Below are 15381 nucleotides of genomic sequence, written 5' to 3'. Positions count from 1 at the left end.
GCCAGTGAGAAGAGACACAACAAAACATAAAAGAGGCTCTAAGGCTTTGCAGGAGACACACAATGAGCTCATAACATCACAAACATGACAGACGGACAACAAATAACCCAAATACTCAACACTAGAGACAGAACACAGACAAACACCTGGATGAGACAATAAACTTACTGTAGAGAAAAATCAACTCACCTGTTTGCTGTTATTGATCATTAAGAAGTCCTAAAATGCAGCAGGAAGCAGGGAAGATGGAAGCATTCATTAGAATGAGTAAAGCAGTTACGTGATTGCAGCCCATAAGAGCAGACAGCAAACGAATCAGAGCTCATTCAGCGCTTCAGTGACAATGAATCAGTAGTGAGGTGAGCAGCAGTGAGACGGGATGAGTGGTTCAATTGATCAATGTGTGCTTGTTGTCACATGCTGCGCACATTAACGTCTGTCGGCTGTCTCCATGTTGGGCCACTGTGAAATTTAATCAGGCTGATAATTGACTTCTAAAACAAAACTCAGCCCATGTTCTGACATTCTACATGCAATCTCAATGTAATGTTGAGTGTATTAAACATGCTTAAATGCATGAGAGCATTTCTTATATATAAAAAAAATACCACAAACCAATAATGTAAAGTGTGCAGAAATTAAAACAAAAGGAAGCCAATTCTAAACAGTTCATTCATGCATTTTCACACAGCAAAAAAAGACAAAACCGAAAACAATCAATTCAAATGTAAAACACACAGAACACTGTTAAGTTTGTGTAATCAATAAAAAACCTTCAGAAATAGAGGGCAGTACTACAACACCTTTCTATCCTTTCCTAATCCTTTCTAGGATTGCCCAGCTGATATATAATTCAAAGAACATTTTTTGACATAAATTTAGATTTTTTGGGCAAAAAAAAAATAGATATTTCCAGACACTTTCCATCTGGTTCAACAGAGATAGAGCCATTTTGGATATAAAGAAGGACAGACAGACTAGCTGTACAAAAAAGCTGGCAGAGACATTTCCCAAAAGACTGCAGTTATTACTGTCTTGAAAAGTGCTTTTACAAAGCATTTACTCAGGCTGGCTGAATGCAAATGTATGGCACAGTTTTTCAGTTTTTTTTAAGAGTTGAGTAAAAATTATACTTTTCCTTCCACTTTGCAATAATGTACCATTTGTATTGGTCTGTCACCTTAAATCCTCCAAAAAATACATTTAACAGTGTTTTCCTCGTGTAATAAAAAGTGACTAAGTTCAAACAACGCAAGAAAAAAAACAAACAAAAAGAAAACAGGAAGCTGATTGGGCTGATTAAACTCATGCACATACAATCACACAGACCATATGATCAATTTAAATATAAAAGGTCAGAAAGATTCAAGCATCAAAGTTATGGAACTTAGATGAAGAAAAAGTGGAAAATGGCAGAACAAAAATCTGAACATTAAAAAGAAAAATCTGCTGTTCGTGTCTAATTAAAGTTGAACCTGAATCATACCTGCTGTCTCTGATATGCTGAGAATGTCTTCTCTATGTCCACCAGATCCAGGACTTTAAAAACTCTGGCATCGTCCACATCCATCCACACAGTACCCTCCAGCTTATTCTGTGCAGAGGAAATTATACATTTTACCCCATTTTATTTACAAAAAATTTGGCATTGAATCTCTTTACTGCTCCCACCTCAGCCAACTTGGACCAGTTGAAAGACTTGAGAGGATTGCATGGCTGAGGAATGTTCTTCTTCTTCAAAGATGGTCCCAGGGGGGCTCCTGGTGGTGGAGGGATGCCCCCCATGGGTGCGCGTCCAGGGGGAGGCGGAGGGCCACCGGGTGGAGGGGGTGGAGGAGGTGGAGGAGGCATGGCACCACCAGGAGGAGGAGGTGGGGGGCACAAACCTGCAAATGATGGCGGCATCGGTGGAGGAGGCAGAGGGCTGCCAGGGGGTCCGGGGGGCAGAGGAGGACCTCCAGGAACGACAGCTGCTGCCCGTCTCTGCAGGGACAGATTGAAGACACAAAGGAGGGTTAAAATGCAAGTCTCTCGTGTTGCACATCTATGGAAACGACAGAATATTAATTAACCTTATGTTATTGACGTAAAAGGAGTTTTTTTTTTTAAACAAAAACCTAATTTTTCACTTTATTTTACAGTGAAATAAACATACGGTGCTGAGTTCATGCAGTTGCGCTGTAAGTTCGGCCACTTGCTGTTTGACATTCTTGTGTTCGTTGCTCTCCTTTTCCAGCTTCTCTTTCATCTTGTTGAGCGTCTGCATCATCTCCTCTTTCTCCTGTGTCTTTGCATCACATTCACGTTCTTTTTTCTCAAACTTTTGCTGCAGCTCATGGTGTTCTGTTGTGGAGAAATAATCTTAATATCAAGTTCGTTCAATCTGGATTTGAAGTCATGGAATGCACGCACCTTTCCTCATTTTCTCTGCCTGCTCTTTCCACTGTTTGACCTCGTTTTCATTGACCAGCCTGTGCAGCAAAATGACAACGGATAATTAATCGCAGCCCGCAGATGAACTCTAAAAAGAAACCCTCCGGAGCAAACATTGTAAACTTTGTGACTTTCAGCTTGTCAGCGAGCACAGCACTCTTGTGCATTCCTCACTCCCACAGTCATGTAATTCCTTCCATGTCCCCATTTATTTCTACGTGTTAAATGATGAGCGGAGCACTTACATCCTGACCACATTCTTTACGTTAAAGTTCTCCAGCGGTGCGATGTCTGGGTCGTGACCTTTATCGTTCTGTAGGACCATCTGCTGGACAATCCGGTCCAACAGCAGCCAGTATTGTACCGTGTTTCCGCTTCTCTTGTCTGGAAATGAAGACAAGGAGCTTTCAGTTAGAGTCCTGGACCATTTCTTACTCTTTAACGGCATCACAGAAAAAATGCCTTATATTCCGATGAACAAAAATATAAAATGCAACACATTTAAGTTTGTCATGAATTGAACTCAAACGTCCACAACTTTTTCTATGTACGCAATAAACCCATTTTTCTAAAATATTGTTCAATAATCTCCCAACATCTATGTTAGTCATTTTCTGTTCCTCCAATTAATCCATCTCACCTTGCATGTGTGGCGTATCAAGATGCTGATTAGACAGCATGATTATTGCAGAGAGGCGTCTCAGACTGCCCACAATAATTGGCCACTCTGAAATGGGCAGCTTTATCTCACAGTGCAATGCCACAGATGTCACAGGTTTTGAGGAAGCACAGGAATGCCCACCAGAGCCATTGACTGTGAACTGAATGTTCACTTCACTACCATAATCAAAACTTGTAACGACAGCAGCACAGGACTTCCACATCCAGAAAATTCACCTCCAAAATTGTCTGAGACAAGCAACCTGGACAAATACTTCAAACATTTTATATAACCAAATAATTTCTGCAGAAACTGTCAGAAACCATTTCAATTGTGTCAGGATCTATATACAATTAATCAAAGCTGAAAACATCCCAGTTCTTGCGTGGCCAGCATTTGTACCAGACATGTTAGCTATTGAGCAGTTTCGGGATCCTCTGGATCAGCGTGCTGCAGTTTCTATCGATATCCAGCAACTTTGCACAGCCATTGAAGAGGAGTGGAATCAATAACCTGAACAAACTCTATGTGACACAAATGTGTTGGACTGTCTGAGGCAAATGGTGGTCACACCACATACCGACTGGTTTTCTGACCCACCCAGTAAAGCAAAATCACAAATTTCAGATTGGCCATTTATTGTGGCCAGTCTGAGGCACACCTGTGCAATAATTATGCTGTCTAATCAGCATCTCACTATGTCACACCTGTGAAGTGGGATGGATAATATCTGCAAAATGAGAAGTGCTTACAAACAGATTTAGACAAATTAATTTAGAGAAATATGTTTATTGTGTATAAAAAAGTTTTGATTAGATTGAGTTCAGCTCATGACAAAATGGTAGGAAAGACAAGTGATACATTTATATTTCTGTCCAGTGTTATTTCAGAGAATTATATTACAAATGATTTATTCTTTTTTTTAATAATAATAGCCAAGGGTTGTAGACATCTACTTTCAGGACTTTTTAAGACTCATTTCCCATATTCACATATTTAAAGCCAAAATACAAAACTTTCCAATGAATTCACAGCGGAATATAGTTTTTAATAGAGAACCTGAAACAAATACAGACAGTAAGAAAGACTGGTGGATGGGTGTATATATAGATGGACACATAAAACAATAGAATGGTGGATTGGTGCTGGATTTATGGACCGGTGGATCTCTTAGATGTAAGTACCATAAATACTCAGACTGTGGAAAATATTAGCATCCAACTTTTCCAGTCTGCAGAGCAAGCCTAGTAGAGGTTTTTTCTATTTCTTTTAGCAAGTTGACTGAAGTTAGTTGATTAGTAAAGAAAATACACATCAGATAAAACACTTATTTGTTTAGAGGCTCTTTCATGCATGATGTGGGAACCTTTTTACAAAAACCCTTGGACAAAGTAAATATCACGGTCCAAAGGAGCATAGTGTTCGGTTAGGCTGGGAATGTGCTTATCCAATTTTCTGTACCATCTAATCTGGACAAAGTCAACACTCTTATCTTTTTTGGCACCAAACTGGAGTGTACAAGCACTATGCGCTGTATGGGAGTAATACTACTGCCTTTGGACTGCTGTTTGCAGCCTAATGAAAAAAAAAATACTACAGAAATAGGTACTATCTCTGTGTAATCCTACCTTTCACAGAAACACTTACGTGGCATTAGCAGACAGTGATGAAGTACAGACATAAAGTGCGGGTATGCATCAGTGAGGTTCATCTTCTTGCGGATGAGATCGAAAACTTGTGTGGCACTTTTGGTGTCTATATGTACCTAAAAGAGAAAAACCATGACAGGATATTGAATGTGTAGAAAACGCTTTACGCAGACTTGCAGGAGTAGGCGGCTCTCTTCCTCACCGACTCGAACCGTTTCGATAAAGCCAGCTCATCCTCGTTCCGCAGCATCTCAAAGTAGTCTAAATGCCTGAGAGGGTCACAGAAAACGATTTCATTATATTGAAAGGCTGCAAATAGGAGGCATTCAAGTACTTATCCTGCATGGACTGTTTATATTTATGCAGTATCTAATAGGGTTACTGGGAAGTCACGTTACAGCTTAAGCTGATGGATTCTCAATAAGGATTTGGTTTCCACATTTCCAAGGAACCTGATGTGAAAAACTTTTTAGGTTTTCATCAAAATTTCTATTTAAATTCTAAACTGTTTATTACTAATAATTTTTTAATTGAAACTGCACATTTTAAAGAGAGAGGCAGAATCTTACCTGTCTAAAGTGGAGTTTTCATGTGATCGCAGCTTATCGATCACAGGCTGAATTCCCAGCATAAGAAATTCATATCGGAGATGGATACGAAATTCCAAACTAGTCTGTTCAGGAGAAAAACAAATAAAGTGACTAAAATCTTATGAGTTGTTAAATAAAAATGCTCCAGTATAAAATGAGTGCAATGACTCAACAGTGTACCTCTCCAGCTCCTTGACTCAGCACAGCGTTAATAAAGGACATGATGGCTGTTTTCAGGTTGACCTCGTCCCTGTATCTCCCCGTGCTCCTGTCCAGCTCATTTATAAGTGTCTGGGGAACGATGGACCATAACCAGCATTTAATATCTTCCAAAAACATTGCTGCATTGAACCATAAAAAAAAAAGAAAGAAAATCAGCAATGACCCACCTGGAATCGCGTTCTCTCACAGGCAAAGCGTTGATAGTGCAGCATGGCCTCCAGAATCTTTTTGTGTCCACCAGGCACAAGGCAAACAGCACCCATTATTTCCAGCACTGCCACCTTAGTCTTAATGTTTTCCGTGGCCAGGCTCTGGGCGATGATGTTGATGCTCTCGGAGTGCGCGAGGACGTGGGCACGCCCCTGCGAGTTGTTCATCAGAGCCTTGATGCAGCCGATCAGCGACGTGTGGATCTGCGATTCTGTGGTGTCGTAGTCCATGCTCTTCAGGAAGTTCAGGATGCACGTCAGGCCATCCAGGTCGATAAAACGGGTCACAAACCTGGAATATAAAAGGCAAGGTAACTCCAAGAACACGCACATGAGCAGATACCTTGAGATTGAGCTTTGATGCAGCCGATTAGAGAAATAAACTTTCTTTTGTACATTGACCTTTCACTTTTTAAAGGACTCATTTCCATACAGTGATGAGAAACCGAACAGAATGACAGAGAGGGTTAGAAAAGGGCAAGTGAAAGAAGATACAATCACAGATGGCATTAACCATAAAGACCACAAAAGTGCAAATATTCTCACCTCATAGGTTGTGTCCTCAGAGCCGTCTTCAGGCTCTCTATGGTTTTATTTCTTTCTTCCTCATCTTCCTTCTCCAGAGCGAGAAGGGTCTTTCTCTGTTCAATAACACATGAAACCCCATCAATGTTCAAGTTCATGCCTATGTTTCAAAGAGCCACCTACCTGTTGCATGTGAAAGTATAGCAGCTTCCATATTTAGCGGCACCCCTGGTAACGATTTGTACAAAGGCCTTCAAATAAACTGTTGTCATGGTGACGCTAGGATCTCACTCTTCTCACTCACACTATCAGCAGTGTGTGAACTTTTTATTTATTGCTCTGTGCAGGTTTAGGCTATATTTCATTTTGTTTTGGGCATTATTTTCCTGCTGTCATTTCCTTTCTTGAATAGCATGTTCTCATGTCTTTCTCATTTTGAAAAGCTCGTGAGAGAAATGAGAAGTGATGTAATAAAAAATAACGGAAGTTTCTAAGATACTCTGATCAAACTGGGATTAATAAAATAATTAATGGGCAATAATTGTTGCACCAGTGTTTGCATTTCTTTAAAAAAATACTTAAATTAAAAGGCTAAATTTCTCCAAATTATTTGGTGTGATTCTGCAATAATTTTTTTACATTTATTTTATCCATTGTTTTTCATACATCTCCACCAGGGGTGTCAAAAAGCATGGAGGGCACTGAAGTTACATTTTCCAATTGCGTTAAAAAACTAAATATATCAGATGAAATACACATTTTTTTTTACGAACAGTTTATAACCAAAAAGAAGAATTTTAGTCTTTTTAATTTTAGTCAATAATTATTACTTACAGCTGCCATTGAGTTGAGCTGATCAATATAATACTCTGGCCAACTAGTTGCGCTTTTGTTTTCTTCTTGCTCCTAAAAAGAAACAAAAAAGAGAGAAGCAAATTATTTTGGAAACATACAATTATCTGTGATTTACTGAAGAATTTTAAAAGAAATCACACAATAATATAATGTGAAGATTAAAGAGGACCAATTTGGAGTGAGAATGGGAATTGGGTGAGAGCAGATCTTTGAGACGTGACTTCGAAACGCAGCAGAAAGTCACAGAAAAGGACGAGCTTTCATCTGGTTCTTGTCACGCGTTTGATCTTTATGAACATCAAAGACCATCTTCAAAGTAGAACTGGAGCTTCTTGCTCTCTACTCCTACTCTCCATCATTTGTCAGATCAATAAGCTCTAAAAGACACCAACTAAAGCGCCATGCAGCGCTCAGGGAGCAGACAGAAATAGCTAAAACCGAAGAACTCCTAAGTAGGACAACACAGATATTCAACCTATTTTATCTTCCAGCGCTTCAGTAGGTGCCAAAAAAGACAGGACAGCTGCTTGAGAAAATCTGGAGATTAACAAATGATTGTTAAAACCATAGATTAGGGACACAGCCTGATTTATAGTGAGATTAATCTCCACACAGCCATGTTTGTTTCACAAGTACAAAAAAGCATAATTTTTCATGAGGAGACAGTTACTTTCTCCTGAACTTGGCTTGAACATAAAAGGCCTTGTGACTCCCAGTTTAACTTTGCTCCATTAGGTACAAATGAACTGTGACCGTCAGAAACTAATTGAGCGTCCGTTATTAAAGCGGACCGCGGAGACTTGGCCAGTCTGCGCGGAGTGTGCAGCAACAGTCGAACCAGAGCCTGCTGGGTACACTCAGGATCCAGTGCCAGCTTGACCGGGCGGGATCTGGATACGGTCCAGTCTATTAGAGGAGCAGCCACAGAAGTGGGGCCACTTTCCTTTCACTGTTGATCTTGTAACTCGGATGTCAGCAGCCTGCTTTATAACTTCAGTTTCTTCAGGATGAAGTGGGGAGTGAGTGTAGAGGGGGATTTATTTTCTCCACGTTTAGGAAAATAAAGATCAAAGATGCTTTGGGAAACAGGAGTGAGTTTCTGTTTTTAGTAGAACAGCCTGCTTGAAAAAGAAGTTACAGCTTAGCCTTCTCTAGAGTTGGATGAAACCTGAAACCCAAGAGCAAAGTCTCCTCTAGCAACCGGATCAGTGAATCTTCCTCTTGGCAGAGGATGTAGCCTTGAAGAGTGCTGACAAAAAGGCAGAGAGAAGATTGATTCTTGACAGAATGATTTCATCGGTTCAGGTGTCTGGCCAAAGCAAACAGCTACGGCTCTGACAGAATTATCTCCTCAGCATCCAGATGGGCTTCTAAAGTCAGAAAAAACAAAAAGGGCACCTTCATCTCTGGTGGGCTTTTAGTGGGCCCAGTTTGTGACACCACTTTCCTCCTCATCGCTGATGCACCCCACCCCCACTGCGCTCATAAAAGAGCTGCACCTGTGGAAGTGAACCTTCCTGTTTGGCTTGGACAGCCAAGTACTTCCTTTGGCTTCTTCCCCCCTCTAACACACCCTTCCCCTCTGAGCTCTGATGGTTCAGTTTGTATCTGTCTGGGCTAGAGCCAGAGACTAGTGCAGAGTCAGCAATACTTGTGCATTACTGTCTTAGCTCGCAGCCCCCTTATGCAGGTCGAAGCTCACACATAAGGCTTTGATCCGTATAAACATTCCCCTGTTCACTGCACCAGCAAACCAATCCTTCCTGAAGACCGGAGTCTGTTTTTAAAAGAGTTTCTTGTTCTTTGAACTTTTTACTTCTTGTCATCCATCCATCCATTCATCCATTTTCTAATCACCCTTTGTCCCTAATGGGGTCGGGAGGGTTGCTGGTGCCTATCTCCAGCTAACGTTCCGGGCGAGAGGCGGGGTTCACCCTGGACAGGTTGCCAGTCTGTCGCAGACTTCTTGTCATGCTAAAGCTAAAAATTCAATGTATTTTATTGGTATTTTTAACCAACTGACCAACAGAAAGCGGTTCCAAATTGTGAAATAGAACAAAGACAATACATGATTATTTTTTTTTATTTCTAAAAGCAATGCTGTATAAGGCACCCTGAACATCTCACGTGAGACACGGTGGTGGCAGAATCATGCTTTTCTTCCCATGTAATCAAACATTGAAGTTTGTGATCATAATGCAAAAAATTTCAAGAGGTATTTTGTAGAACTGTCTACTTAAGGATCAAGAGAAGATCAAAATACTTCATTCCTAGACTGAAGACTTTTAATGTACACACTGATGCACTAAATGTCCATCCTTCAGATTAATCATCTCTCCTCTGCAAATGTAGGAAAAGATTAGTACATCTGCATGCCCAGACGGCCAACTAGTCAGGACAGGATATCCTACATGCTCATACCTCATGCTGCATAAATGTGAGGGCACATTCAGTGGGAGCGTCACTTCCACCGAGTGACACGGGAACAGGCATCTGTGTTTTCTTGCATGATGAGGGTAAAAATTCATGTGTAGGGGAAAGAGGAACAGCTGAGGCGCCTTTTATCAGGAACAAAGAGCTTAATGAAACATGACGCGGTTCCAGAGCAGTCGGGAATGTTATGGCTATGTGGAAACTCTGAGGGGACAGGTGTCATCTCTGCAAGGATAACATCAGAACATTGAAGGCTTTTTTGAGCCTGGTTAGTGGCTCAAACAACAACAGCCTCTCTTACTATCCAAGTGCATTATCAAGCAACGAAAAAAGAACCAAAATAGACAAATTAAGTGACTTCATTGTGTGTATGGCTGTTATTTATAGTGAGGTTTTGAGCAAAGATACAGTGATCTAACCCTGAGAGAAAAACATTATTAGCAATACCTTTATGCTACAGATGATAATCTAGGAGTAGACGTATTTAGATATTTAGCTTTCAAATGGAAATAAACTCATTAATACAATTGTATTACTTATTATCATAACAAATGTCATAATGAGAAATAATTATCATGTGATAATAATAGACTTTAATAGATGGTGCTTGGAGACTCAGATGATTCAGTCTGGTACTTTTATCAGTTCCATGACACGATGAGAGAACATAAATTAACAATTAGTACTATGATCTAATTGGATTTGGCTTCACCACATTGTCTCATCACATTTTTCAGCGATGGATGCAAGCTAATGTGGTTTAAAAAAGCAAAACATTTTCTCAGTTTTCCCCACTAGATTTCAACCGTTTAACAGTTGGAGGCTTCTTTAATCAGATTTCATAGTTTTACAAAAAGAAAAAAAAAGAAGCCACATTTACTTTCCATGCAGTGTGACAATCTGGACTCTGTTGTCTTCACTAAGAAAAAAGATGTTCTGACACAGAAAGAATGTGGTTTGGCATCATTGTAATGAAATACAGAAAGGCTTTATTAAGGTTCCCAATTTTTGCACAAGCTTGATCATAAACAGTCGCAAGAGTGATGTTGACCTAGTCATCTTCCTCCTGGGAGGAATATTCCTTAAAATCTGAAAGCACATGCTTGGACAGCTTGAATATAGTTATTTATGACTTTTACAGATGATTTTTAAAAAACAGCTGGGTAGAAAAAAGTGACAAGTCAAAGGTCTGACACAGATAAAAATTGTCTTCTTGCGAGTTCCATAAAAGCTAGAAATCATTTTCAGTCATTTGGCGAATCATAGTGACACATTTCACATTTAAGAAGAATGTTATTAATCATTTGGTTTTGACAGACAGGGTTTTTACAGGAAGTGCAAACCTTCATGAAGTATAAATAAAACATCCAGGAGATAAAGGTCAGAATTAGGACACCTTTAGAGATGGTTTAGGAAATATAGTGAGTCAAAATGAAAGTATTCAAACAGAAAATAATGTTGTGAAAACATAGTTCCTATGCATGATTCAAGTAAAACTTTCAGGTTTTCACAGAATCAACTTTCTAGAGTTCTCAGTCCTTTATGTTCATTTTAAAATATGGAATATTTTACTATGAACATCAGGATGATATTTTTATGTAAGGCTTTAAATTCAAGAAACAGACTGTTGGGAATGGAGGAAAGCAGAAAGGGAGTTAGGACTCAAATAAGGGACAAAAGAAGTGTGGAAGAGAGGGTGGAAGTTTGTATGCAAGGAAGGAAGGAAACAAGGAGAATCATGACAAAGGAACACAAGAAGAAATAAAAAGATGGGAAAAGACGGTGGGAAAAGGAATGATATGAAGGAGGAAGCAAGAACGCTCACAAGGAAGGAAGAAATGACACAAAAGGATGGGATGAAATGAACAAGGAAGGAGGGACTCAGGTAATAAACAACACAAAGAAATGACACAAAATGGAAGGATATAAATAAGATGGGATAAGAAGTAAAGGTCTGGAGAATTTGTAGACCATGTAGAAGCCCTGTAAAAACTGTTACCTTCTTCTTGCTGCAGTAAATTTGCCATTTCTTCTCTGCAGGCAGGGCAAACATGGCTTCCCTGTGTTTCTCTGTAAGGTCCAGCTCATCCTGCAAAATGAGAACAATTCAAAATTCCTCCTTAACAGCAGGATAGAAATACTAATGATCTGCTATTGATTACTGTGCCTCACTGTGTTTGCAAATTTGGAAACATCTACATAAATCAATTCTGTTTTCCTCCAAAACAAAAATGCTCGCCAAGAAAGGCTCAAACGGATCTCATTTTAGCTGCGGATCAGTTTTGGGTCGACTTGTGTCTGTCGCCGTAAATTCAGTGTGGTTGTGAAGTAAATTGGATCTCTTTCAGGCTTCAAACATGCGAATAACGGTGTAAAAAGATAAGGCGCGGTTCGCGTGTTTGCCATGTGGTAACAAACATCTGGAGACAACATGTGTCACAATGTGTGACGTTCGCAGAGGCATGGATAAAAAGGGTGCTGACGGGAAGGCTTCGGACTGAATACCAGAGCCAATTTGGGGAAAGAGGGACGTATCAGCAAAATATGTGAGGTTTAACATGGGCTTTCAGCTGGAGATAAGTGCATCTAATTAGCTTCATGTGAAGAAAATGATAAAAGGCATGACAAAGCTCTTAAGCAACTTAGGACAAGAGGAAAGATGTAAAGGAGCATAAAAAATAAGTTTGGATGTGGTTTGGTAGATAGTTAAAGAACAAAGAGATAAATGAGTTCATCTGTTCCAACCAGCATGCAGCTTAGATTTTGTGAAAGTGTTCAAGACCGGCCAATCAATATGTACATTAATCAGCTTAACTGTAATCAATCAGTGTTGATTGATCCTATAACACAGGGGCTTGCATACTCTGAGTGTTAGGCTTAAAGGGCAACAGGTTTAATAAACTCTAGGATTTTCAAGTTGGATACATACAGATAAATACTAATTTGCTGCCATTAATAGTAACAGAAGCTTAAAAATAAATGTGTTTTATTCCAGTAGTACAAACTCACACTGAAAGTTTTAGGGACAAAAAACAAAAAACATTTCATTTGGGTAGATTTGTTCTGTGAGGGGAAAATCTGATATGAAGAAATAACCAATAAATAATCTCCATTTTGGTCAATGGTTTGGTCAACCATTGGTCCCTCTATTAATACCCTCCCTGTTAATACCTTTCCACATAAAACAACACTTCTGCTGTGAGATAAAAGGCTTTAGGGATCTTTGAATATTCCTCTTTCCATCATCTCCTTTTGTCCAGATTGTTGTGGGATTAAAGCTGGGTGACTAATAAGCTCATGGAGGAAGGTTAATTTGGCATCTGTGTTGATTATGCCGTATGTTCTGGATTATTGTCCTGTTTGGAAAAAGTCACCCAAAACGGAAAACTCACATACCCCTTACTGAGAGGCGTTACAAAGTAATGACAAACATATCAGCAATTTTTCTCCCACTGTTAATATTTTTTTCCCTTCTTAGTGGACCCATTTAGGATGTAAACAAAAAGGCCAGTGAGTGGCTGAGGAAAAAAAAAGCATGTGGCTGTTTGTCTTTTAGTAAACAAAGCAACAGAAAGCCTCCTTGTCTTCACACTAAACTTACTCAATTATGTCTTCATATAGAACGGCAGACAAAAACAAGCAATTAGCAGATGTAGCGGACTGAGACATACAGAGCCCCTGAATGAGGCCTATTGATGTGCAAAGAGACGACTGTGGCCGCTGTGAGAGAGGACTCAGGGCCAGGAAAGAGAGGGTGACTGGACAAATTAGAAGTGACAATAAGAAATAAAGGAAAGCATGCTGGCCTGGTTACTCTCAAGATATTGTTACTGTAAGTTATGAAAACATAATACTTCAATAACTAATTTCTAAAAAGGCAAGAGAATATTTTGAAATCTGAAGCTGAAATTTAAATGTTAAAATTTTATCATTTATATCAGATCCTTTTGTGAATATATCTGAAATTTTCTGTGCTGTTTGAACCAAAGTATGTCTCCTTAGACATAAATATATGAATGGATTTAGCTTTGCAGAGAACAATAAATAAGGGAATTCATGTTGCATGCAGCAAAAAAACACAATCACAAAATCAAGACAGCACAAATGCGATAGCTTACCACCAGCTCTGAGAACATGTTATCCAGCTCGTCATATCCTGGCATCGGCAGAGACGGCTCCATGCTCTGCAAGGCAAAGTCCTCCCGCAGCTTGTAGGTGATCTCTGGGTGATCGTTGCTGTTAAAACAGCAGAAGACGAAAGAGAGGCCGCCCCGGCTACCGCCGCCCCCGCGCTTCCGGGGAGCCATGGCTATTAGCCGTGTAGCGCTGATCAGGTAGGGAGGATAGGAGGCTCCGTCTGGACCTCTTTACGGCCTCCTCCACCTTACAGACCGGCCTCCATCAGAGCACACTGTGGACACAAAGAGAGGACAGAGTAAGGTTTCGACCTGTACTGTTTAAATATAGGCCTTTGCAAAAACTGACACAAAATGTGTAAAATCAACAATAATGAAGAGAATGCTAGAATAACGTATCAGAGCAAAGAGTCTTCAAAACTTGCCTGAAATGAATAAAAACTATTTCAGATGCAGGAAAGTTACAGAAGTGCCATAGATTTGTTTAATTAAATGTGAGAATGCTGAAGGATCGTGGTCACAGAAGAAATCCAATAATTAAATTGGCTTAAGATGTACTATTTGATCAACACTCCGTTCAAAGACTATAATCTTTTGTCCTCAACAGAAAATCCCCAACAACTGAATCGAAAACTCTTTAATGACTGAGAAAGCAAAGTCTTTAAAAGAGATGAAGTTCACAAATGTAAAGCCTAAATCTTTGCCTGTGGTTTTGCTTAATGGTGTAACTTAATATGATAAAAAGGCAGCTCCACTGTTTATACAATAAAGCCTAGTTATTAGGGATTTTTGAGGAGGTGGCCATAATTTGCCTGAATTAGTGCATTTAGCCCTCCCTTTCCACTTTCTTCATTGTTGTCTTCAGTGTTCAGCTACAAGGTTGACTATTTCTGATGAGGGGGCGTCTTGCTGAGAGGTAAAGGATATTATTTTTCAGAAGTAGAGTCAATGTTTTTACAGACCAAAACATGACCTCTAACAGCTGCATATTTAAAATATCTGCATTCCTTGCTGAACAGTGGCACCATCCGCCTGCATGTTTATGGAGGGTAAAAATACAAACATCAGTTGTCATAAATGAATAACGTTACAGAATGAGGATGAGCAGATTCCACAAAGTTTTATTATAAAAAAATAAAACAAACTCTGGAACATTTACATAGTCTGCCATATGCTAATCATTATCATGTGTTTTGAGTGGTTTGGACTTTGTGTCCCTTCATCACTTTGAATCTTTGCAGTTTAGTTAATTTGGTACTTGAGGTTTTCGAAGAGGGAAATTTGTACAAACGATTTCAAGCCTGTTTCCATCATGTGTTCCTAGTCCTCTACTATAAGGAAACATGATTATGTGACTTAATGTGACATATCAATCCGTATCAGTTCTGTATTAGTTCTTTCAGAATCTGCTACATTTGATTGAAATCAAAAGGTTCACAATGGAATCAGAAGCAAAATAAATGAAAATTGGTTGAAATACAAAACTTTTAGAAAATAATCAGCCATTAAATTATTAATAGATGGTATTTTCTTAACACAAAGAACAAAGCAGTGACACACAGTGGTTTATAGTCTTATATATAACATGGAGATAGGAGAAAATCCTAATGTGTGGTAAAAAGTGAAAGAATTTGTGCCAACCTAAAGTGCTTATAAAACACCAATACT

General features: G+C 39.4%; 1 protein-coding gene across 4 annotated transcripts in view; it reads right to left on the bottom strand.

The window, feature by feature from the left end:
* Positions 1-15381, bottom strand: part of LOC122825833 (disheveled-associated activator of morphogenesis 1-like) — a 48735-nt gene that overhangs the window by 7375 nt on the left and 25979 nt on the right. For 3 of the 4 annotated variants that reach the window (XM_044107413.1, XM_044107415.1, XM_044107414.1), the window contains exons 2-16: positions 13696-13988; positions 11577-11666; positions 7124-7195; positions 6311-6405; positions 5723-6056; positions 5514-5624; positions 5313-5416; positions 4946-5012; positions 4742-4859; positions 2679-2817; positions 2413-2471; positions 2156-2343; positions 1672-1983; positions 1487-1594; positions 190-219 (exon numbers count right to left, since the gene is read on the bottom strand). In XM_044107413.1, coding sequence (XP_043963348.1) covers positions 190-219; positions 1487-1594; positions 1672-1983; positions 2156-2343; positions 2413-2471; positions 2679-2817; positions 4742-4859; positions 4946-5012; positions 5313-5416; positions 5514-5624; positions 5723-6056; positions 6311-6405; positions 7124-7195; positions 11577-11666; positions 13696-13884 — 2016 coding nt within the window. In that variant the 5' untranslated portion in view covers positions 13885-13988. The remainder of the gene's footprint in view (positions 1-189; positions 220-1486; positions 1595-1671; positions 1984-2155; positions 2344-2412; positions 2472-2678; positions 2818-4741; positions 4860-4945; positions 5013-5312; positions 5417-5513; positions 5625-5722; positions 6057-6310; positions 6406-7123; positions 7196-11576; positions 11667-13695; positions 13989-15381) is intronic. The other variant, XM_044107416.1, reaches the window with a different exon arrangement.

Source organism: Gambusia affinis, linkage group LG22 (assembly GCF_019740435.1).
Source record: "Gambusia affinis linkage group LG22, SWU_Gaff_1.0, whole genome shotgun sequence".
Taxonomy (NCBI): Eukaryota; Metazoa; Chordata; class Actinopteri; order Cyprinodontiformes; family Poeciliidae; genus Gambusia; species Gambusia affinis.
The sequence above is the reverse complement of the archived record's forward strand: the minus strand, read 5'-3'. Positions and strand labels throughout refer to the sequence as shown.